Source organism: Pocillopora verrucosa, chromosome 1 (genome assembly GCF_036669915.1).
Source record: "Pocillopora verrucosa isolate sample1 chromosome 1, ASM3666991v2, whole genome shotgun sequence".
NCBI classification, from domain to species: Eukaryota; Metazoa; Cnidaria; class Anthozoa; order Scleractinia; family Pocilloporidae; genus Pocillopora; species Pocillopora verrucosa.
The window spans coordinates 23,345,012-23,362,841 of record NC_089312.1 but is presented as its reverse complement, the minus strand read 5'-3'; the positions used below and the strand labels follow the sequence as shown (position 1 = coordinate 23,362,841).

The following is a 17,830-nucleotide window of genomic DNA, read 5'->3' as shown; positions in this document are numbered from 1 at the left end:
GTTACAATGTAAATTATAAATCAGCCTTTAAACCTGCATCAAATTAATCATGTAAAATACAATTGCCTTATGTATGTAAAAGCGGACGGTGGATATATTACATAGCTACAGCCGTTGTAAAACACACGGCTGGTAGAGCTGTGTTCCGCCATATATTCTCCACCTACAGTGTAAATGAACAGTTGGATTTTTTATTGTCAATAAAGCTATACATTGGTTTAACTCATTCTATAGCTTTCGAAAACTTGTGACAATCATTCACTGGGCACTCTGTACAACCTGAACAGAAGTTGAGGCAGTTCGCCTGCGCCTTCGCGGTTGTTTGCGACTTGAAAAAAACAATATCGACAAGAATGCGCCCCTAAAGTTATTATTCAGGACTGCGTATACAATTGGATTACAAGCGCTGTTGGTGAACATCAGCCACTGAGCAAATAGGATGAACGAGATGAAAGGTGGCGTGAGCTGGGACAGACTGAATTCGGCATACATATAGACGATGTGGTATGGTAACCAACAGAGACCAAACAAAAGCACCACAATAACCAACATCTTGATCACCTTCCTCTGATTTCGGTTGTTAACTGAAAGGATATGATTACAAGATAAGTTACCAAAAGAAAGAAAAAACAAGAGTTTACGTGCTTGTATGCTAATCAGACAGACTTTAGTAGGTTTTGTCTTTACGTACAAAGAAAAACAAAAGATTTGTGCGAACTTGGATCGTGGCCAAGTCTTAACTAATTCTCCGACTAATTATGTTTCAATGCTCCTAATGCAGTACCCGATTAATACACCAAGGTGTGATTAAAGATGCTTAGTATTCACATCATGTTTAAGCGAGTTTACATAAAAAAAGTTCTGAGATGGTATAACTTTATAGTGGAAGAAAACAGAAAGTCTATAGAACCTAGAAAAGTATGCCTTTCAGGTTACATCAATCATTAGAGCGGAATAAAATGAAAGGCTACACACCACTTTGGGTTGTCGGCAGGGTTTTCAAGAAGTGACCGATCCGAACGTAAAGCCCACAGATGAACAATAAGGGAAGAAAATACAGCAGCAAGAACACCAGAGTTGTGTAAGCTTGCCTGGTTTTCAGATTTGGCCATTCTTCGATGCAGATCTCTCTGGCTCCTTCATTCCACCTTATGGTCTTGCTAAACACCAGCAGCGGGATAGGAATAAAAATGGAGGACACCCAAATGAGCACTATGGCTTTGTGAGCCTCACGGACGGTGAGCTTTCTTCTTGTGTATAAAACTATATGCCAGTATCGCTCAGCGGCGATGGCAACCAACGTACCCACTGAGGCAGATAAAGTTAAGCCTTGCAGGAACGGAACAAGCTTGCAGAGGGCAGCACCGAATGGCCAGTACACCAGATGACTGTATGTAACTACAGTGGGCATGTTGATGAGAGAGACTGCGAGGTCTGCCAATCCAAGATTTGCAATGAGAACGTTGCTCACTGTGGTCATGCCTGGTTTACGACTAGCGAGAATAACCAATAGATTACCTAGAACTCCAGTAACACAAATAACGCTGTAGGCTGCAATGCGTGAAAATTTAAAAACCCGGCTTTCAGCCGCAGTTCCTGATTCACCTGGGGAAACAGTGGATGGTATGTTGTAATAGGTCGTGTTACTTTCGTTGAAAATCATCGCCGCCACAGAATCCAACCTTTTAACCGAATATTTTGGGATTGGGTAGAAAAATAAGATCTTACAGTCAGAGGAAATAAATATATATTGAAAGTTTACCAAGCTGCCACCTGATATTTTGATTTTACTTGTCCTCTTCAATGAACTGTTTCCTGTTCACATGGCAGGCAGGTTTTCCTCTATAGATAAAAGCAATCTTCCGTTTGCTGACTAATATCGTTCTCAGGTTATTTCTATCATTCCTTGCACAAGCTAAAATCGATAATTCTTTTATTTTATTGTCTGATAAAGGCGAAAATCAATTTATGTCAAATGCTCCTGCTAGCATTTTGGAATTTCACATATATGTCTCAATTCCCCTGTCAATCTTCTCCCCAAGCAATCTACATTATAAAACATCATTATATAAAAGGTATGGTAGTTATTGAACGACGGCAAAGCTAAATTTTAGAGGAAATATTGTGAAGGGTAAACTTGACAGGTTAAAGTAACATCGTTGATATTTTTATCGTTAACAAAATTCAGGCCTTATCTTATCTAGATAGAGCGAGAAACCTGATGATTTTTTTTTTTAACCGTAGAGGTAACTGTTGATTTAGTCGTTCTTTTAATGTACTATGGCTTTAGATTTGAAATAAACATCAAAAGGATAAAAAATATCGCCCTCGTGATCAAACGTTTTTCATTCACCTTTAAGAAGTTTGCTGTTCTTCGACATGGGGAGCTTCAGTTTAAAAACTAACGGAAGAGAAACAGAACTCCAATCCAATACCAAACAAATCAGATAAGGATATCTCAGCTTTTCCTATCTATTTTTATCTCTCAATAGACAAAACAGGGACAAAATGCAAAATCGCGAGAGATGTGGAAAAGGGCCGCTACACTAAGGTTTCATGATTGCGTCAAAAAAACCCAACTTTGCTCGTTGCACGAGTTGATCTTCAAATAGATTGGCCATGAATCTGGCAAATTATTTGTCAAAGGCAAATATGGCCGGGGTTTTTTTTTTCCCCTGTCGGGAATGTTTCGATTTCAACACGAGGAGCATTTAACATTCTACAACTATGTTCCTTTACCACATAGAGTGACTGGAACGCGTAAAATATACCAAGGTAATGCACTGTGGAGCAGGACAAAACATACGGATAAAAAGCGTAGAAAAAAAACGGCAGCATTAAATGATCCAAACTTTGATTATCTTTCCTGATTTTTACGCTTGAGCGACAAACCTTTGAGTGCTTCAGATTTGTTTGTAGATCGTAATAGCACCGTCGTGGTTTCGTTTATGTTTCGAGCACGCCTACAATGCTCAGACGAGGCCGTAGGATGTATTTTGAAAGCCAGAGGTAAAAAAAAAAACAGAAAAATTAGATGAAAGTGGAATAAATAATCCCGTATTTGATGGTTCACCATAATTATAGTGCGAGCGGATAATTTGTCCAACACAGGCCTTTTTCCTCGCCCTTAAGAAACTGAGAATACAACGCAACTTGCAAATATCCGCCCGTTTGGAAAGTTAGCCTGTGGAATTAGTGTGTTTACAAGAACTTAATCGCAGCGTTAAGAATTTGTCAATAGCGTTTGAAAGAGGACAGTGACGCACTATCATTGGTGTGAGAACTTCCTACACAAGGTTAATTTGTTTCCACAGAATATTAACACAACAGTTCTTACAACAAAGGTTTATTTTGCACTTTTTTAATTCTTAACTATACCTTTCATGACATTTCTCTGCTTAAAGAAAAAAAAGCAAAATACAAAAGACATAAATTCGATGTAGCTGTACAGTATCATAGTTTTCTTTCTAACGCCTGTTACTTAGATATAAAAAAAATTTTTTAGTTGGAAAAAAAAAACATCACACCCATAAACTAAAATGGTAAATTACATCAATTAACTAATAAAACTTCACGGTTTTCGTATGAATTTTTCAGTATTCTCAAGCAATTAGTACACTGTCAAATACCATTTATCGTATAAATGGCAGATGATCGAAAGTCTCTCGGGAAAATTACTTTGATTCATCGTAGAAAGATCGCTATCTAATTCTCAACTAAATAACGAGAAAATGTCTGATGCAAATTAAATAAGGGTTAGTTATGATTTTTTTTACGAGCTGCATAGATTCCGGATCATTTACGCTCCGCAGTGCGATTCATAGCCCTTGTGAACAAATCCTTACCGGAATAAGTCATTCTAAAATTAAGAAAAGTGCTTTCTATTTTTCTTGGAATGTTTGCGTTTTAAGAATGTTAATATTTGGTTTTCCTACTGTGCACGCTTAAACCATATTTAGCCTTTTTCACCTGGTAGATCGTTCTGTCACATATTTGCCAAAGACATATTAGATTTCTGTACCTGACAGGAGGGTTCCTTAGTTTTTAATTAAAATCCCCAGCTGAGTCCAGATAACCCGACAGCCGTGTGTCACAAAAATCACATCTTCGGCTGCCATGCAAATTAACAGCACAAAATTAATTGACAATTCAAGATCTCTCTTGTACGGATGTCAATTTACTTAATGAAGTTGAACAGGATGCAAAAACAAATCTTCAATATCAACCACGACCAAAGATTAAATAATCTGTTTTCGTTCTTTTCTTTCTCTTTTCTTTTTTCTTTTCGTTAATATTTAATCAAAGCATTGAATCAAAAACGTTTAGGGATAGTTTTGCGAAGTTATGAAGAAATTTCGAAATAAAGAATAGTTGATTTTTCTGACGGGATTCCTTCCTGTTGACAATAAATAAAAATCGGGAATATGCCACATATAGTTCGCTGTAGATTCTGAACACTGATCAAACAACAGCTGGAACATTATCAAATTACGCAGTTTAATTCACTGAAAGACTTTAAATAAATTGAGGCGAGAAATCTAAGGCATAAATGACAACACAAAAAATTGCTTTTGAAAATAAAAAGAAAAAATTTAGAAGTTATTTTATTCATTTTATCTTTCAGTCCACTCCTTAATTTGTTATGGTATTAAATTAAATTCTGACAGTTTCACCGGCTTATCGTTTCGGAAGTGATTACTTGAAAGAATGTCCATCCTTTATTGACAGAGATATAAATAGTATTTAGTATTATTACCTTCGAAGAAAGTACCTTTCTTAATGATGGCAAACTAAAATGGATTGCTAAAATTAAATGCGGTAACTCCATGAGTTAGCCTTTTTTTTTCTTTTTTTTTTTCCTTCCTGATTTATACGTTCCTTTCGCAGAATGTCTAAGACTCTTCCTGGGGGCAGGATATTACTGTGACAAACATCAAATCAATTCTATTTTACGTATGTAAACATTTCAAGAACTAGTCGGAGGTTTCTCTGATTTGAATCATTGATAAACTTCCACCCTGACTGATGTAGGTTACCCAGCAAAAGTTGGCTAGCTAAACCAAAACAAAAAGAAAACGTACTTCTAATTAGTATTTGATATTAATTTTTCACCAGCATACTTTGCTAAGCGGCATTTCATGTAATCGCAAATTTATACTTAAACTGCAAAATCATATCTAAGATTGAACTGGTGATTAATATATTTTTTAGATTTTCAACGTGAAGAGCAGTTTACAGTCAATGTTTGGCTGAGTAGAGCGCACCACAAAGATGCTTAAATGTACGTCCGTGAGATCTTTATGATCTAAGAAAGGAAATCCAACACCTCTTGGTTTAAACGATAACAAAGGACAGCATTGAGTGTCACAACGAGCTTCGAATCTTATGAATATTGCCTCGTGCTTGAATTTACATTTAATCTCTTCTTTTTTTTTTGCTTTATCAGTACCATTCTTTCAAAACTGAACAGCACTTGACAATACTCTTCTTCACAAGGACCACTTGTTTTACAACGCCAGTCTCCTATTAAACTTTAATCCGTCGAAGGTTTAGGCGGTTGGTTATGACATGTCTACATAATTCATATCTCAAAGTATCTTCTGCGGTGACTTAGTTTTTTGTGAAAGATAATATCATACTAAGTAATAAATGAAATATTTCTCTTTGATATATGGATGTCTTTTTACAGTTTTTTTCTCCGCGCCGCCGCTAAATAAATAATTTACACAGAAAAAAGCATGATGCCACGAACAGATAAGTGAAAGTGTTTTATGCACTGTCTGCGGATTACTGGCTCCGTAAAAGGAAGTAAGAAATCAGTTAACACCATTAACAACGTTGAACTCTCAGGAAAGTGCATTTCAAATATCTATTAAAGGGATCTGCCGAAACCAAAAGCTTTCAAGGAGATTCAGCTCCTGAAGAAACAAAATAGTGGTCACGGAAGAGAGAAGTAATTTTGGAATGGCCAGGGCTTGAAAATAATAATTTTAACTAAAGCAAGCTCTATAATGAGCGATTATTGTCGGAGCTTCATCCGGAAGGCCATATGGGCTGTAAAACTTCAAAGTGAGCTAAAAAACATTAATTGATCATAAAATAAGTAAAATAAGTTTCTTTTGGCATGTTCCAAATCAAAATTTCTACAAATCTACCCTTGGTGACTTAATTTGGAGAATCTCTCTTTGGTCGAAGACATAACAAACGCCCATTTGAGCAGTTGAAGTCTAAATCGGTACAAATTTTAAGGCCGGTATTGTGACAACTTTTCACTTAATCTCAAATCCTTCCCTTTCGACAAATCTTCACTTTCCGGAAAAGAGCATAAACACTCTCAGAATAGTATCTTTAATTCTACTCGATTGGCAGAATATTGGTACAAAGTTCCGGAAGAGGCCATAGAATTAAACTATAAACTCTGCACTTTCCACGAAAACGACAGGCAAGGCCTTTAGAAAATGCACGAGAAGTTATACATAACTGTCATTTGCAAAATTTCTAGAATTTTCTACAAAGAAATGATTTTTTATTGACTTAATATCTGAATACAATCAGCAAGAGCGTTCGATTCCGCCAAATTTCATTTGTTTGCTTATTCTTTCGTGTGTCAGACATACATTTGGAGTAAAGAAGTAAGTAAGGATTATTCAGCCCACTGTTTTCCTTGCTCTTTCTTTAATTCGTAACGAAGCGCTTCAAATCATAAATAAAACTAGTAAAGAGCCATGTGTGTGTCACTGTAGTGTTTATTTTCATTTCCAAGAACCAAGGCTGAAAAAATTCATTAGCAATAGTAACTGTTTGAAGTTTGTTTGATGAAAAGGCACCGATTGTGATCATTGTGGAAGCACTCCATCATTAGGGCTTTACAAAATTAAAAAAGGTGTAAGCTGTAGCTGATTGTTGGAGTACTGGGACAAGGAAAAAATCCACCGTTATTCATTTCATCATCCTAACTTGACATAAATCGTGTCTGTTACTAAAAGTTTGCTTCGATTTCATGTTTGAACGATTAAAAAGTAAACGATTCAAAATATGGAAAGGGCTTGGGAGATGACATCAATTGTTACTTCATAAAGAAGGAATAGAAGGGGGAAAAACGACAAATCTAAAGATCTGCGTTTGGTGATGCGTTTAACCTCTAGATAAGGGACAAAAAAGTTAAGCCCAAACGAAACTTGTTTACACAAGTCAAATAGAACTGAATCTACCAATCCCTCAAGAGGCTCAAAGTGGGAAAAATATTTTAATTAAACTTTTCCACACCGAACGTTGAGCTGTAAAATGAAACTTCACGGCAGCTCGTCACAACAATAACGATAATGAGAGGGGACTTTAAACAGAAGATCAGTTTGAATACTACCTAAACAAAAAGGACCCGGCAGCTGCTCAAAGCTCACTGTTAAAACTATCTGCAATGTTTACATTGAGTAGAAGAGTAATATTCACCCGGGTTAGAAAATCAATTCATCATAAAATGCGCGCTGCTTCGCTTATCTTCTACAGACTTGGCATATTGATAATCATCCGATCTGATAATCAAGTTATAAAAGGACATATCCACCACCCATCAGCCACAGGCTTGCTGCTTATATAAGCTAACAGAAAAAAAAAATAATATACACATGCATGCAAGCACACTTTGATGAAATTTGCACAAGCAGAGTCAAACGTAACACTCATCAAGCTTAAGAAATAACACATTTGGAGGAGGTATGACAGGAGAAAGAGACTTGAAGTTTTCTTTTTACTTGTGTAATATAAATACAAAGGTAAGGAAAAAGTAAGTTCGCACATCAGTCAACAGAAACCGCTACTGGAAAAAGAACGAATATTCTGTCTCCAAAAGCAGGTGATGATAACTTGTCACTTAAAGGTTGTCGAGAGTCTGTTTTTTGAAGAAGCCGCGAGTGGAATATAATATTACACGGTTTCTGGGGCGAATCAAGGACAACTAAATTGCTAATTGTTTCTTCCTTTTTAATTTATCCACGGATAGCCAACGGATTGTTGAATGCACTGAGGTTCAGGATCTGGCGAAGGAGTATTTGTATAGTACTGGCGCCTCGAGACTAATTTTGACTGCATACTCGCACATCTCACGGGTCTGTGGATATTAATCACGCGTCACGTCGACACGGTTGGGAAATAGCCGCAAAATCTCAGAGGTTTAGCGACAAATTATTGCTAAAAGAGGAAGAAAAACCTGGAAAAATTAGACTGAGGCGATTTAATTGAAAAGAAAATTGCCTGCCTTTATTTGATGAGTGGACTCGCACAGGTTATCCGGTTGATAATGTTTAAAGACCTTGATGGGCATGTCGACTGGTGCATCTGCCTTAACTAAATATCCAATTGAAAATTCATCAGATTTAGTCAGACAGAACATGGAAATTGGCTATAAAAAACAGTAAAATTGGCTTCCTTGCGTTCATCATAGCTGCCTTAGTTTCATTTGGACCAATCGCAGGCTGACCACTGACGTCAACTGATCGCGTTCACGGCGGTAAAGGCGACATTTGAAGCCTCCTTTCACAACTCCGTTAAATTTATAAGGGATCCGAACTTCAAGACATCAAGCCACCAATTTGAAGCGCTACATTTTTCTGAAAGTAGTCCCTTGCGCGCTTTCGTAAGGTGTACGGCTTAGATAACTACTTCTGGTTTGCTATTTAGCGGGATAGTCTTCACTAAGTTTTCGCGACCGGTTGAAAGGTTACGGTTACAGCCCGGCATTATCATATTTCGTCTCCGTTGCAGAATTTACCGGAAATATTGGCTTTGGGATACACTTTTCGTCGGCTCCTATTATTTTAAAAAAATTATATAGTGGTGCCTATAGCGACGTAGAGAACAAAAATAAATTCAACGTTGAAGAAAGGAAATTGCACCGTTCGATTCCACAAGCCAGTTTGCAGTCGCCACTATGACGGAATACTTCTCCCAAAGAAACTTCAGCAATGTGACCTCGACAATTCCTCCGACACTACAGCCTCAAGCTGCGTACGAGGATAAGCTTGTGTGGCTAAGAGTTGTATTTTATGGTGTAATAAGCATTGTTGGTACCGTAGGAAACGCTCTGGTCATATTAGCATATCGAAATCCTCGGATGCGAAGTGTAACCAATCTTTTTATAGCGAATTTGGGCGTTGCAGATCTGACTGTGACTCTCATAAACGTTCCCATCACAGTGACGTATTCTGTACTACAGTACTGGCCATTTGGCGAGTTTCTTTGTAAAGCCATACCTTTTATACTCGGGGTCACTCTCTTCTCCTCCGTCGGAACGTTGATAGCCATCGCAGCGGACCGATACCGCGCTATAGTCCATCCACTGCTTCCAAGAATTCGAACGCGACATGCGATCATGATCATTGCAGCAATTTGGATCGCCGCGTTCATCTATCCAATTCCGTTAATAATTTACCAACATTTTACAGAAGGCCGGTGTGAAGAAAAATGGTCCACAGAAAAGGCTAAGAGGATCTTCACGGTTGCTGTGTTTGCAGCACTTTATCTGATACCACTGATCGCCATATCGGTACTGTATTTTTTAATTTGTCACAATCTTAACACTTCGGAATCTTCTACTCAGGAAGGTAAGTGCTGGGCAGCAAATTCCTGTCATTTCATAATGTAAGCGAGTAATATTTCATTCGTTAAGTAACGGAAAGTTTACGCGAGATGAGGCGGAAACAGATTTTTTTACAGATACACAGTTATTTGCCGCTATGAAAAGCCTTGAATGCAGCGGCCTGTTTCGGCGTGATCTGTTAACGTTTGCCTAAATACATACGGCGTCTGCGTTTACCAAAACCAAAACGCGTAAATTGTGAATTATTAACATTACTTTCAAACGTTTCGTTCTAAGCCGGATTTATTCTGAAAAGTCCCTCGTGCTGTATGTTTTTTTAAATACTGCTCCTCGAATGGGTGAAAAAGACGAATACAAGCCCAAATGTAAGCTTTCTAGAATATGTTAAGCCTAAAAGAAAAAATTGGGATTGGAAGCCAATTCAAAAGATCTGTTTGCTGTTTCTAATCTATAAACAAATACTCTAAACCCAAATTTGCATTAATGATAGTGGCTTTTCCACTCGTATTTCATACGAGGAGAACGTGACAGCTTTGAGATCTTAAGAAACAACAGCTTTTAAAAATCTGAAATAATGGTCTAAAAATGTGAAAACAGCTTTCAAAATAATGGGTCGAGGGATTAAAGCCACAATACTTCCGCTGAAACTACGATGAACCAGCCCAGGCGTTACAAACATCGTCTTAATTTTTCGGGTAACGAGGAATAGAAGTATTTGTAGTCCTACAAACATGAACGAAAATGCTACTTTCTTGAATGCAAAATCCCAAGCGTGTTTCTTTGAAATTGAGAGTAGGTTACATGTTTTAAAACAGTCTCTTTGTCATTTTTTTAGTTAATGGATTAATACAAACAATGATTCTTCTTTAACTGAAAGATGCAGATTTTAATCGATGTATTCTGCTTCTTTGTTAGTATTTTAAGGAAGAAATATCGGAAGGACAGTGTGACTGTTTGTGCATTTTGTTTATTTCAGTTGCTTATCACTGCATTGTAATAGTTGAAAGAGTAAAAAAAATAAATGAGTATGGATAAAAACTTCAAAACATCGATGTAAACAAAGCAATTTGCAGTGGTAACAAAAGAGGTAAAATATTTCCATAGCAGTCGAATTCTTTTTTTGCATTTACAAAATTGAATAAAAACATCACCTACTGTCGTTATTTCCGAAAAATATATTGTTTTTATGCAACCGGATTCAGTACGAAGGTGTTCACAGGAAAATGCAAGCAACTTTGAGAATAAAAAGAATAAATAAATATACATAAAGATAGCTTTCGGTATTAAAACTTCTGCTGATAAAATCAGCCAAAATCAGGTAAACAGAAAAGCTAAGTGTTCTCGACGAAACACCTTCAGTCACAATTTGGATTCTTCGGAACTTTTCCGAGTAAGCAGTCGAATAGAGAGATTAAGCTGAAGACTGTCATACAATTATCAGCATTATAGGCTTAATAATCAGCTTTTAATATAGAGACATTGTAGTTTTTCAACGGGATAGAGCCGCTCTACTCCAGATAGGTTTTTGTCGACTTTGCAAACGTAGAAGTAAAAAAATTCCCAAACGTAGAAGGAAAAATTCCATTTTTAGAGCATGCAGGACTGACCTTAGCCATTAAACCCGTTTCAATTAACCTGAAGCAATATAGCCATGTTTACAATGATTGAAGTCGCAAACTAAAAAGGAGTTATGCACATTTTTGGCCCAGAATTTTTGTAAATCACCCCGTGTGCAGAAAAAGTTCCCACCATTGTGCGCACACCAAAAATTCCCGAAGGAAACTTCCAATGAAACGGAAATTTTACTGATAAACATCTTGCTGTAGCCGTTGTTTATTTGCATGACCTTTTTGAAATACATGGAGGCTTGCTGTGTGAAAAGGATCGCACGCTGTTCTTCCTTGAAAACGTAAAATTGTCAGAATTAATAACATTACTGACATTGACTTATGGGTTTTAAAACAAATGCAGGTTGCGCAATGAACATAAAACAATCCATTCAGTCGTCTATCTCCGATTGTTTTGCGTTGAATCTTCGTGACTCTATTTACTATTTCCTTTTAAAACTCACAATTTTCGATAGAAAAATCAATTTAAGTTGTTTAATATAACATTTAGATCTGACCGTCTTTCCAGTTCTCTTTCATTGACAAAAATAGAGGCTGTCGTTTGTGAATATTTAATTACTTTTCTTGCCTCTTAAAGATTTACGTGCAGCTAAAGGCGGATCAAAAAAAAAAAAAAAAAAAAGAAAAGAAAAGAAAAGAAAATAATAGTAAAAGAAGGAAAAATTCAATTGATTTCCGAGACTTGAAACGGCGCTTTCGAGTTAAGTCTTCATAAACATGTTGACGAGTATTTCATAATATGGCAGATTTACAATTATAATACAACTTTAATTGGTACCGGCCATTACATGCGGCTCTATTCAACTGGCAATTGTCTTGAGATATCGACAGGTGACTGGCACATTCATCGAGAGGAGTCAGAGAAATTCAGCGTAATTTTGGAAGCCTAGTTCTTTATGTTATTTTTTTTTCTGTCTTTTCTTTTTTTTCGAGAAAAGAAAAGGACAGCGTAATCTCTGAACTATAAGACACTGTCCTTAAATGTCAATTATTTGAGATTAAGAGTTGTGATAAAGGATGAGAAATTATCTGTCTCGCAAGAGGGAGATAAGTTATTTGAAATATTGATTGTTGACTATATAGAATAATATTTGATCTTACTTGGGAAGAATTTTTTCCTGGTAAAGACTCTTGAAACAATTGTTTAGTGAAGTACAATTGGTTTCAAAATATTTAAAAAAGGGTAAATTCATCGATAGTAATTTATATCAATGGCGACTTTCTCTATCAACAAGTTTAACGGAGAACCCCTTTTTGACATAAATTTAAACAATAACAGAATACTCAATAGTAATAAACTTCACAATCAAGATTTATTTCCTTTTTTTTTCTTTTTCGTTTCATTCGCAATTACTTTCTTAACCTAATATTTTCCCTATTTTACGTTACGTTCACTTTATGTCAATTTTTTTTTCTCAGGCCTAAAAGGCCGCAAAAAGTTGACTGGCGGTAAGTTTCTAAGTACTAAACCTGACAAAAATGCAATATTAAACTCAATTTAAATCTTTCGCGAAGCTGTCGGTGAAGGGCTTTTCGCTCCTTTAGTTACATTGTACTGTATCTCGTAATATGTGGCTGCCATACAGTGTTCCGAACGGGGTATAAGAACGATGACAACTGTGATTACTGATGCTTTCTAAGAAAATTGATTTGCTTTTGAATAAATAACTTTAAGTCTAACTAGCTGATTGATTTATTACGTTGTGTGAGTTGTACAATTTTGGCGATTCGTATTCTCTGTGTAGACTCATTTTCTGGCCACATGCTGCACGTTTTGCGTCAAAGATCGGTTTGTTTTCATAAAAAGACCACACATTTTATGGAATTAACAGTGTTCCTGTAATAAGATAACTATTCGATCTCTTAAAAAATTTTCCCAGTCTTTTTTTGCCCTTTAGTGGGCTTGGATAAACAGTTTACTGTGTTCGAGCTCTGCTGCACACGAAAGTGTGGGAACATTGATTTCCCTGCGCTTACAAACTTAACCAAAAACCTATCAGAGATCTAAACGTTAAGAAACAATGATTAATTCTTTTCGCGAGCCTATGTTTTCATTTAAGGGGAAAACTTCAAGTTAAATCGGTTTGATTTATGAGCCTTTTGTTTCACTAACGCATCCTTGTCTCCTTTTCCGAGGCCTCCAGTCATGGTTTTCTAGGGCATTCCATACAATCTTAAAATCTAGGAGTCAAAATGCGATAGTCATTGGAAGAAAAGCCTGTATTATTTTAATTTCCTGCAATTATAGTATGCTTCCGAAAACATCTCATTCGATAATCTCTCACTGCCGGATGAGAAGGTTTTAAGACAAGAAAAAAAGTGGGTTTAATATAATCTTTTTCTCTCCTTTTTTTTTTCTCCTTTTTTTTTTTTTTCTTCAACGAACACACTTCTCCACTTAAACTTCTTGATTCAGAATAACAATAACGATATAAATGTAATGTCCTCTGAGTTTTTCAAGCGCCTTCAGCGTGGAACTTTGCCAACAATTAAATACCACGCCCAGCAAGAAATTGTTGCAGGGGTGCAGAATTGCTTGAGCTAAAAAAAGGAACCAGACCCCATGCAAAAGCTTTTGATCGCTAATGATTAAAATTAAAACCCATGCCAAGTAAATATCAACAATAGCTCGAAAAGGTTTTTAAAATAATTGAAAGTATCAAAAACAATTGATAAGTTTCCGACTCTGGTTTGAAAATAGTTGTACTGAGGTGAGAGTCCTAAAATAGCGGCAGTTAATGGAGTCCACTTTTAATTTTGAATTTGTGACTAATTAAGATTAGAAAAAAAGCTTTTATTTTTTGTGTTGTAAAAGGAAAATTGCTTTAGGGTGTTCCAAAGAAAGATTAGCGGAATGGATAAGACAAAACTAGAGCTTACAACGCTATAATTTTTCAGCTAAATTATCTTCAAGGTTGCTTTCTGCCTTCCTCATTGAAGAATTAAAAGAAACCCTGAAGTGCAATGAGATTTTGGAAAATAGAGCAATTTTATGCAAAAAATAACAATAATAATATTAATATATAAAGGTAAAATGTTAAGTTCGCAGCAGCAATAGCCGCAGTAAATGTATCGGTTCAACTAAGTTGTTGATTCGTCCAAAGAGGCTGTTTTCATGACGGAGTGTTCTCTAAAACAGGGTGCAAACTGGGTTTACAAAGATTTCATATCAAGTTTGTGAAAAATCAATCATTTTTGTGAATCTGATGTTTCCAAGATTAACATTTTTCAAGAATTTGTAAAGAGATGAATCCTCTATTATCATTGCAATGCGATGATTAAAAAAAATAGAGGGATGTAATAAGTTTGTTGAAGAGTTAAAGATGTATCAAGGAAAAATTTTAGAGTGCCTAAAATGCTAGGGCAATCGAATGGTGCCTTTTTTTGAAAAAAAAAATCATGTTTTGAATCAGCTCAATTTTATTTCTACTGATCGGTGAAGCAAGAACAAACTTTTTACCCAGCGAAAGTAAAACCAACAAGCAAGTATGATCTAGGTAAACGAACAAAGAAAAAGAGTGAAGGACAAATATGATAAGGTACATAGTTACACAACTTCAAAGCCATCATCAAAAAGACACGTCTTCGATCATCGCCCCTACCTTATTTGATTGGAACTCGAGCATAAATTTGATTCTAATGACTGCATTTAAACAGTTCTTTTTTTTTTATCCAAACACGTCTCCGTTATTTTTGACAAGAGCGAAACAGATCTATTCTAATGAACAATTTTTAATAAAACTTCTATATACGTTTGAATGAGGCTATCGTGGTTGAGGCTATCTGCCAAATTTATCTCTAAAATATATTAGGTACATGCATGTTTCATTTTTAAGAAGTAAGCAACCAAGCTGAAGTATGAAAGAAATCTATGACCGCGGTAAGTACTTAAAGCAAAAAATCAGATAACTGTATCAGATGTGTTAGTTCAATGGGAAAATGAACTTACCCAACATGTGTTTGGGTGACGTGGTATTCGGAGATATGTCAAATAGTTTGTTCCCTTTGCCAAATCGAATTTGAAATTGTCTCCTTGCCTTTTAAAAATCAAATCTTAACATTTGCATGGTAATTTTCACATGATAGTCAACTTTCGCGTACGCCTTAACGTCCCCGAACTTGAAAATCTCAAAGTTAATAAGTTTCTTTCATGAACAATAAGGGCATCCAGACGCCGCTACCAAGCTAAGAATTACCCATTTTTTTTTTCAATTTATAAAAATACCATTTCAAATGCAACTGGTCTATATTCTAAGCATTGTAAATTTGAAAATAAAAACTAGTCTAGCACGTTCAGAACATTTCTACCATGTTAAGTGATTATTATTCTCATCTGAGGAATAAAAGAAGAGCATCGTACGAATTTATAATTACCGAAGAAACAGGGTCCGTCTGAACACAATGTAGAAAATAAGCCGTTTCAGAGCTTTCGCACAAGCGTACACAGCCGTCTTTGTGAACTGGGGTCTCAAGTTATTTAAAGAATACTTATGGCAACAGATCAGCCCTCTTGGAATTTCAGAGATTTCAACAAGATTTCAAACTCAGTTAATGGGATCTCAACACAACTGATGTTCCGGACTATTTAGATCAGGTTCTCTGTATTTGGCATTCATGACTAACTGTACACAATTCTGTAGTGCGGCGTTAAATTATGAAGTTAGTTTCAGCTTATCTCTGAAAAAAAAAAAACAACAACAACAAAAAACAACGAAATATTGATCTCATGATTGTTAAGGTCGCAGTGAGATTTTTTATTAATTGTGGATGCGAGGAACAGAAGAAAAACTTTAACTTTGTAGTATTTAACAACTTTTTAACACATGGGCCCGCTTGTTCTTCGTCTGCTTATTTTTCGCGTCTTTTCATAGATTTTCACTGCCACAAAACAACAATATCCCGTCTTTAAATGGCCTCGTGCATTCAAACCAAATCTCTTTCTTTGATTTGCATTACTTAAACTATCTTAATTAAATCGTAGAACGCTTATTAGACATATCTTATCTGACTTCCCTCTGATTGCAGTGTATTTTTCCCATCATATGTTCCGTAGGAGCTCGCCGAGCGAGGAAAAGCGTCATACGTATGCTAGTTGTTGTGGTAGTTCTGTTTACCGTTTGCTGGCTTCCATACCACGTGATGATGATGTACGATAACTTTGGTGGAAAAATGACGGGCACCGTCTTTCAGTTGATAATGTTTGGCTTTTGGTTAAGTTTTGCCAACAGTTGCTGTAACCCCATTGTTTACGCAGTATTGAACCGCAACTATCGAAAAGAGTTCGGTAGATTGCTAAGGTATGCATCAAATAATAAAGAGAAAAACAATTATATGAAACTACTCCACCTTTTGTCCTGATTATCGCTGTTTTCGCTATTCGGGATGAGCGCGGGCTCGCTGGTAATCATGCCTACCCCGCCATGAAATTTACACTCTTAGTTTTATACGTCTTTTAGATGAAAAAACAAAAAGGAAAAAAAAAATTCTTACAATGACAAAGGAAAGTTAAAAAGCAGCCTTTTGATTCAAAAGTAAGCCTTTTTGTCTCGAAAAAACGGCGGTTGGATTCTTGCTTTGGCTCAATGCAGGTTTTCCCTGTGTTCTTCCCTAGGTGTCAAGCACCTAAAGCCTACAGGAAGTCTGGCTCGCAACATGATAAGAACAGACGATTTTCTTTGGAAACAAAAACAAGTTACAAGATAACCAAGCTATCTCTGAATAAAAAGAATAGTACCAACGAAGATCTTTCAATGGAAAACAAAGCCATGGCTAATAGCGTCCAAGGAAACAGTTCAAGCGGCAACTCAAGCCAAGGACCAAAAGATGAAAAACTGCCGGTATGTTTTGAGACAGGAATATGATGAATGTTGCAATTATTCTCACTGATGACCAACACTTCTCGGGATAACTGATGTTTTTTTGATCGTAGAAAAAACAACAGAGCAAGGTGAAGAAGACTAAACCCATTATGGTTTAAAATCCATGTATGATAACAATAAAGTTGCATGTAAAGACAATGGATCCTCTGCGACACTCGCGGCCATCACAAAGACATTGGAGCGCGGTTTTTCTTTATTGCTTAATTTTATCGTCGAGCGAAAATCTCACTGCGAACCAAAGCAACACGTTTAGGGAAAAAACAACGTTCATGTTAGCCCACGACGAGTTTCTTTAATTTGCAATCCTATTCAGGTTATGGCCCGATACAGATCTCAAGTCTGCTACTCAGAGGGAGCGAAATTTTGTCGCCCAATCAAGCACTGATTAATGAACTCACTGCATGCAGGAGTTAACAAAAAAAATTAACAGAAATTTTTGATAATGGTATTCATTTGCATCAGATAATGCTGGAAATTAACTGAATGCGACGGTACAGACAATATAAAAGGAATCCCGTCAGTCACTTCAACCTGAACGATCGGTTGTACATGCAACCGGGAAGCTCAGTGTTAAAACTTATGAAATATCAACAGGTATGTCTGCTCTCCTCTATCGATTATGAAGTCAGCTCATAGCCCAGTTTCGGTACACTTGTGAGCTGTCATGGAGTCTATAAAAGGCTAGAGACAATTTTGCAAATACTAAAAATATGTGCAATACAAAAATG

The 17,830-nt window shown here is 36.3% G+C and overlaps 2 protein-coding genes across 3 annotated transcripts; one reads left to right on the top strand and one right to left on the bottom strand.

Moving 5' to 3' along the window:
* Window positions 1-151: 151 nt before the first annotated feature.
* On the bottom strand, window positions 152-1,836 carry LOC131796693 (neuropeptide FF receptor 2-like). 2 transcript variants are annotated; one of them, XM_066164938.1, is made up of 3 exons: window positions 1,763-1,836; window positions 976-1,493; window positions 152-584 (listed from the first exon to the last, which is right to left on the bottom strand). In XM_066164938.1, the coding sequence occupies exons 2-3, from the start codon at window positions 1,478-1,480 to the stop codon at window positions 259-261; spliced, it is 831 nt and encodes a 276-aa protein (XP_066021035.1). In that variant the 5' UTR covers window positions 1,481-1,493; window positions 1,763-1,836; the 3' UTR covers window positions 152-258. The 2 variants fall into 2 exon arrangements, with proteins under 2 accessions (XP_066021035.1, XP_058970287.2); XM_059114304.2 differs by lacking the exon at window positions 1,763-1,836 and having other exon boundaries at window positions 976-1,663.
* A 6,324-nt stretch (window positions 1,837-8,160) lies between these two features.
* Window positions 8,161-17,447, top strand: LOC131796686 (allatostatin-A receptor). The gene is made up of 4 exons (XM_059114295.2): window positions 8,161-9,599; window positions 16,277-16,520; window positions 16,835-17,060; window positions 17,153-17,447. The coding sequence occupies exons 1-4, from the start codon at window positions 8,927-8,929 to the stop codon at window positions 17,198-17,200; spliced, it is 1,191 nt and encodes a 396-aa protein (XP_058970278.1). The 5' UTR covers window positions 8,161-8,926; the 3' UTR covers window positions 17,201-17,447.
* Window positions 17,448-17,830: the final 383 nt, after the last annotated feature.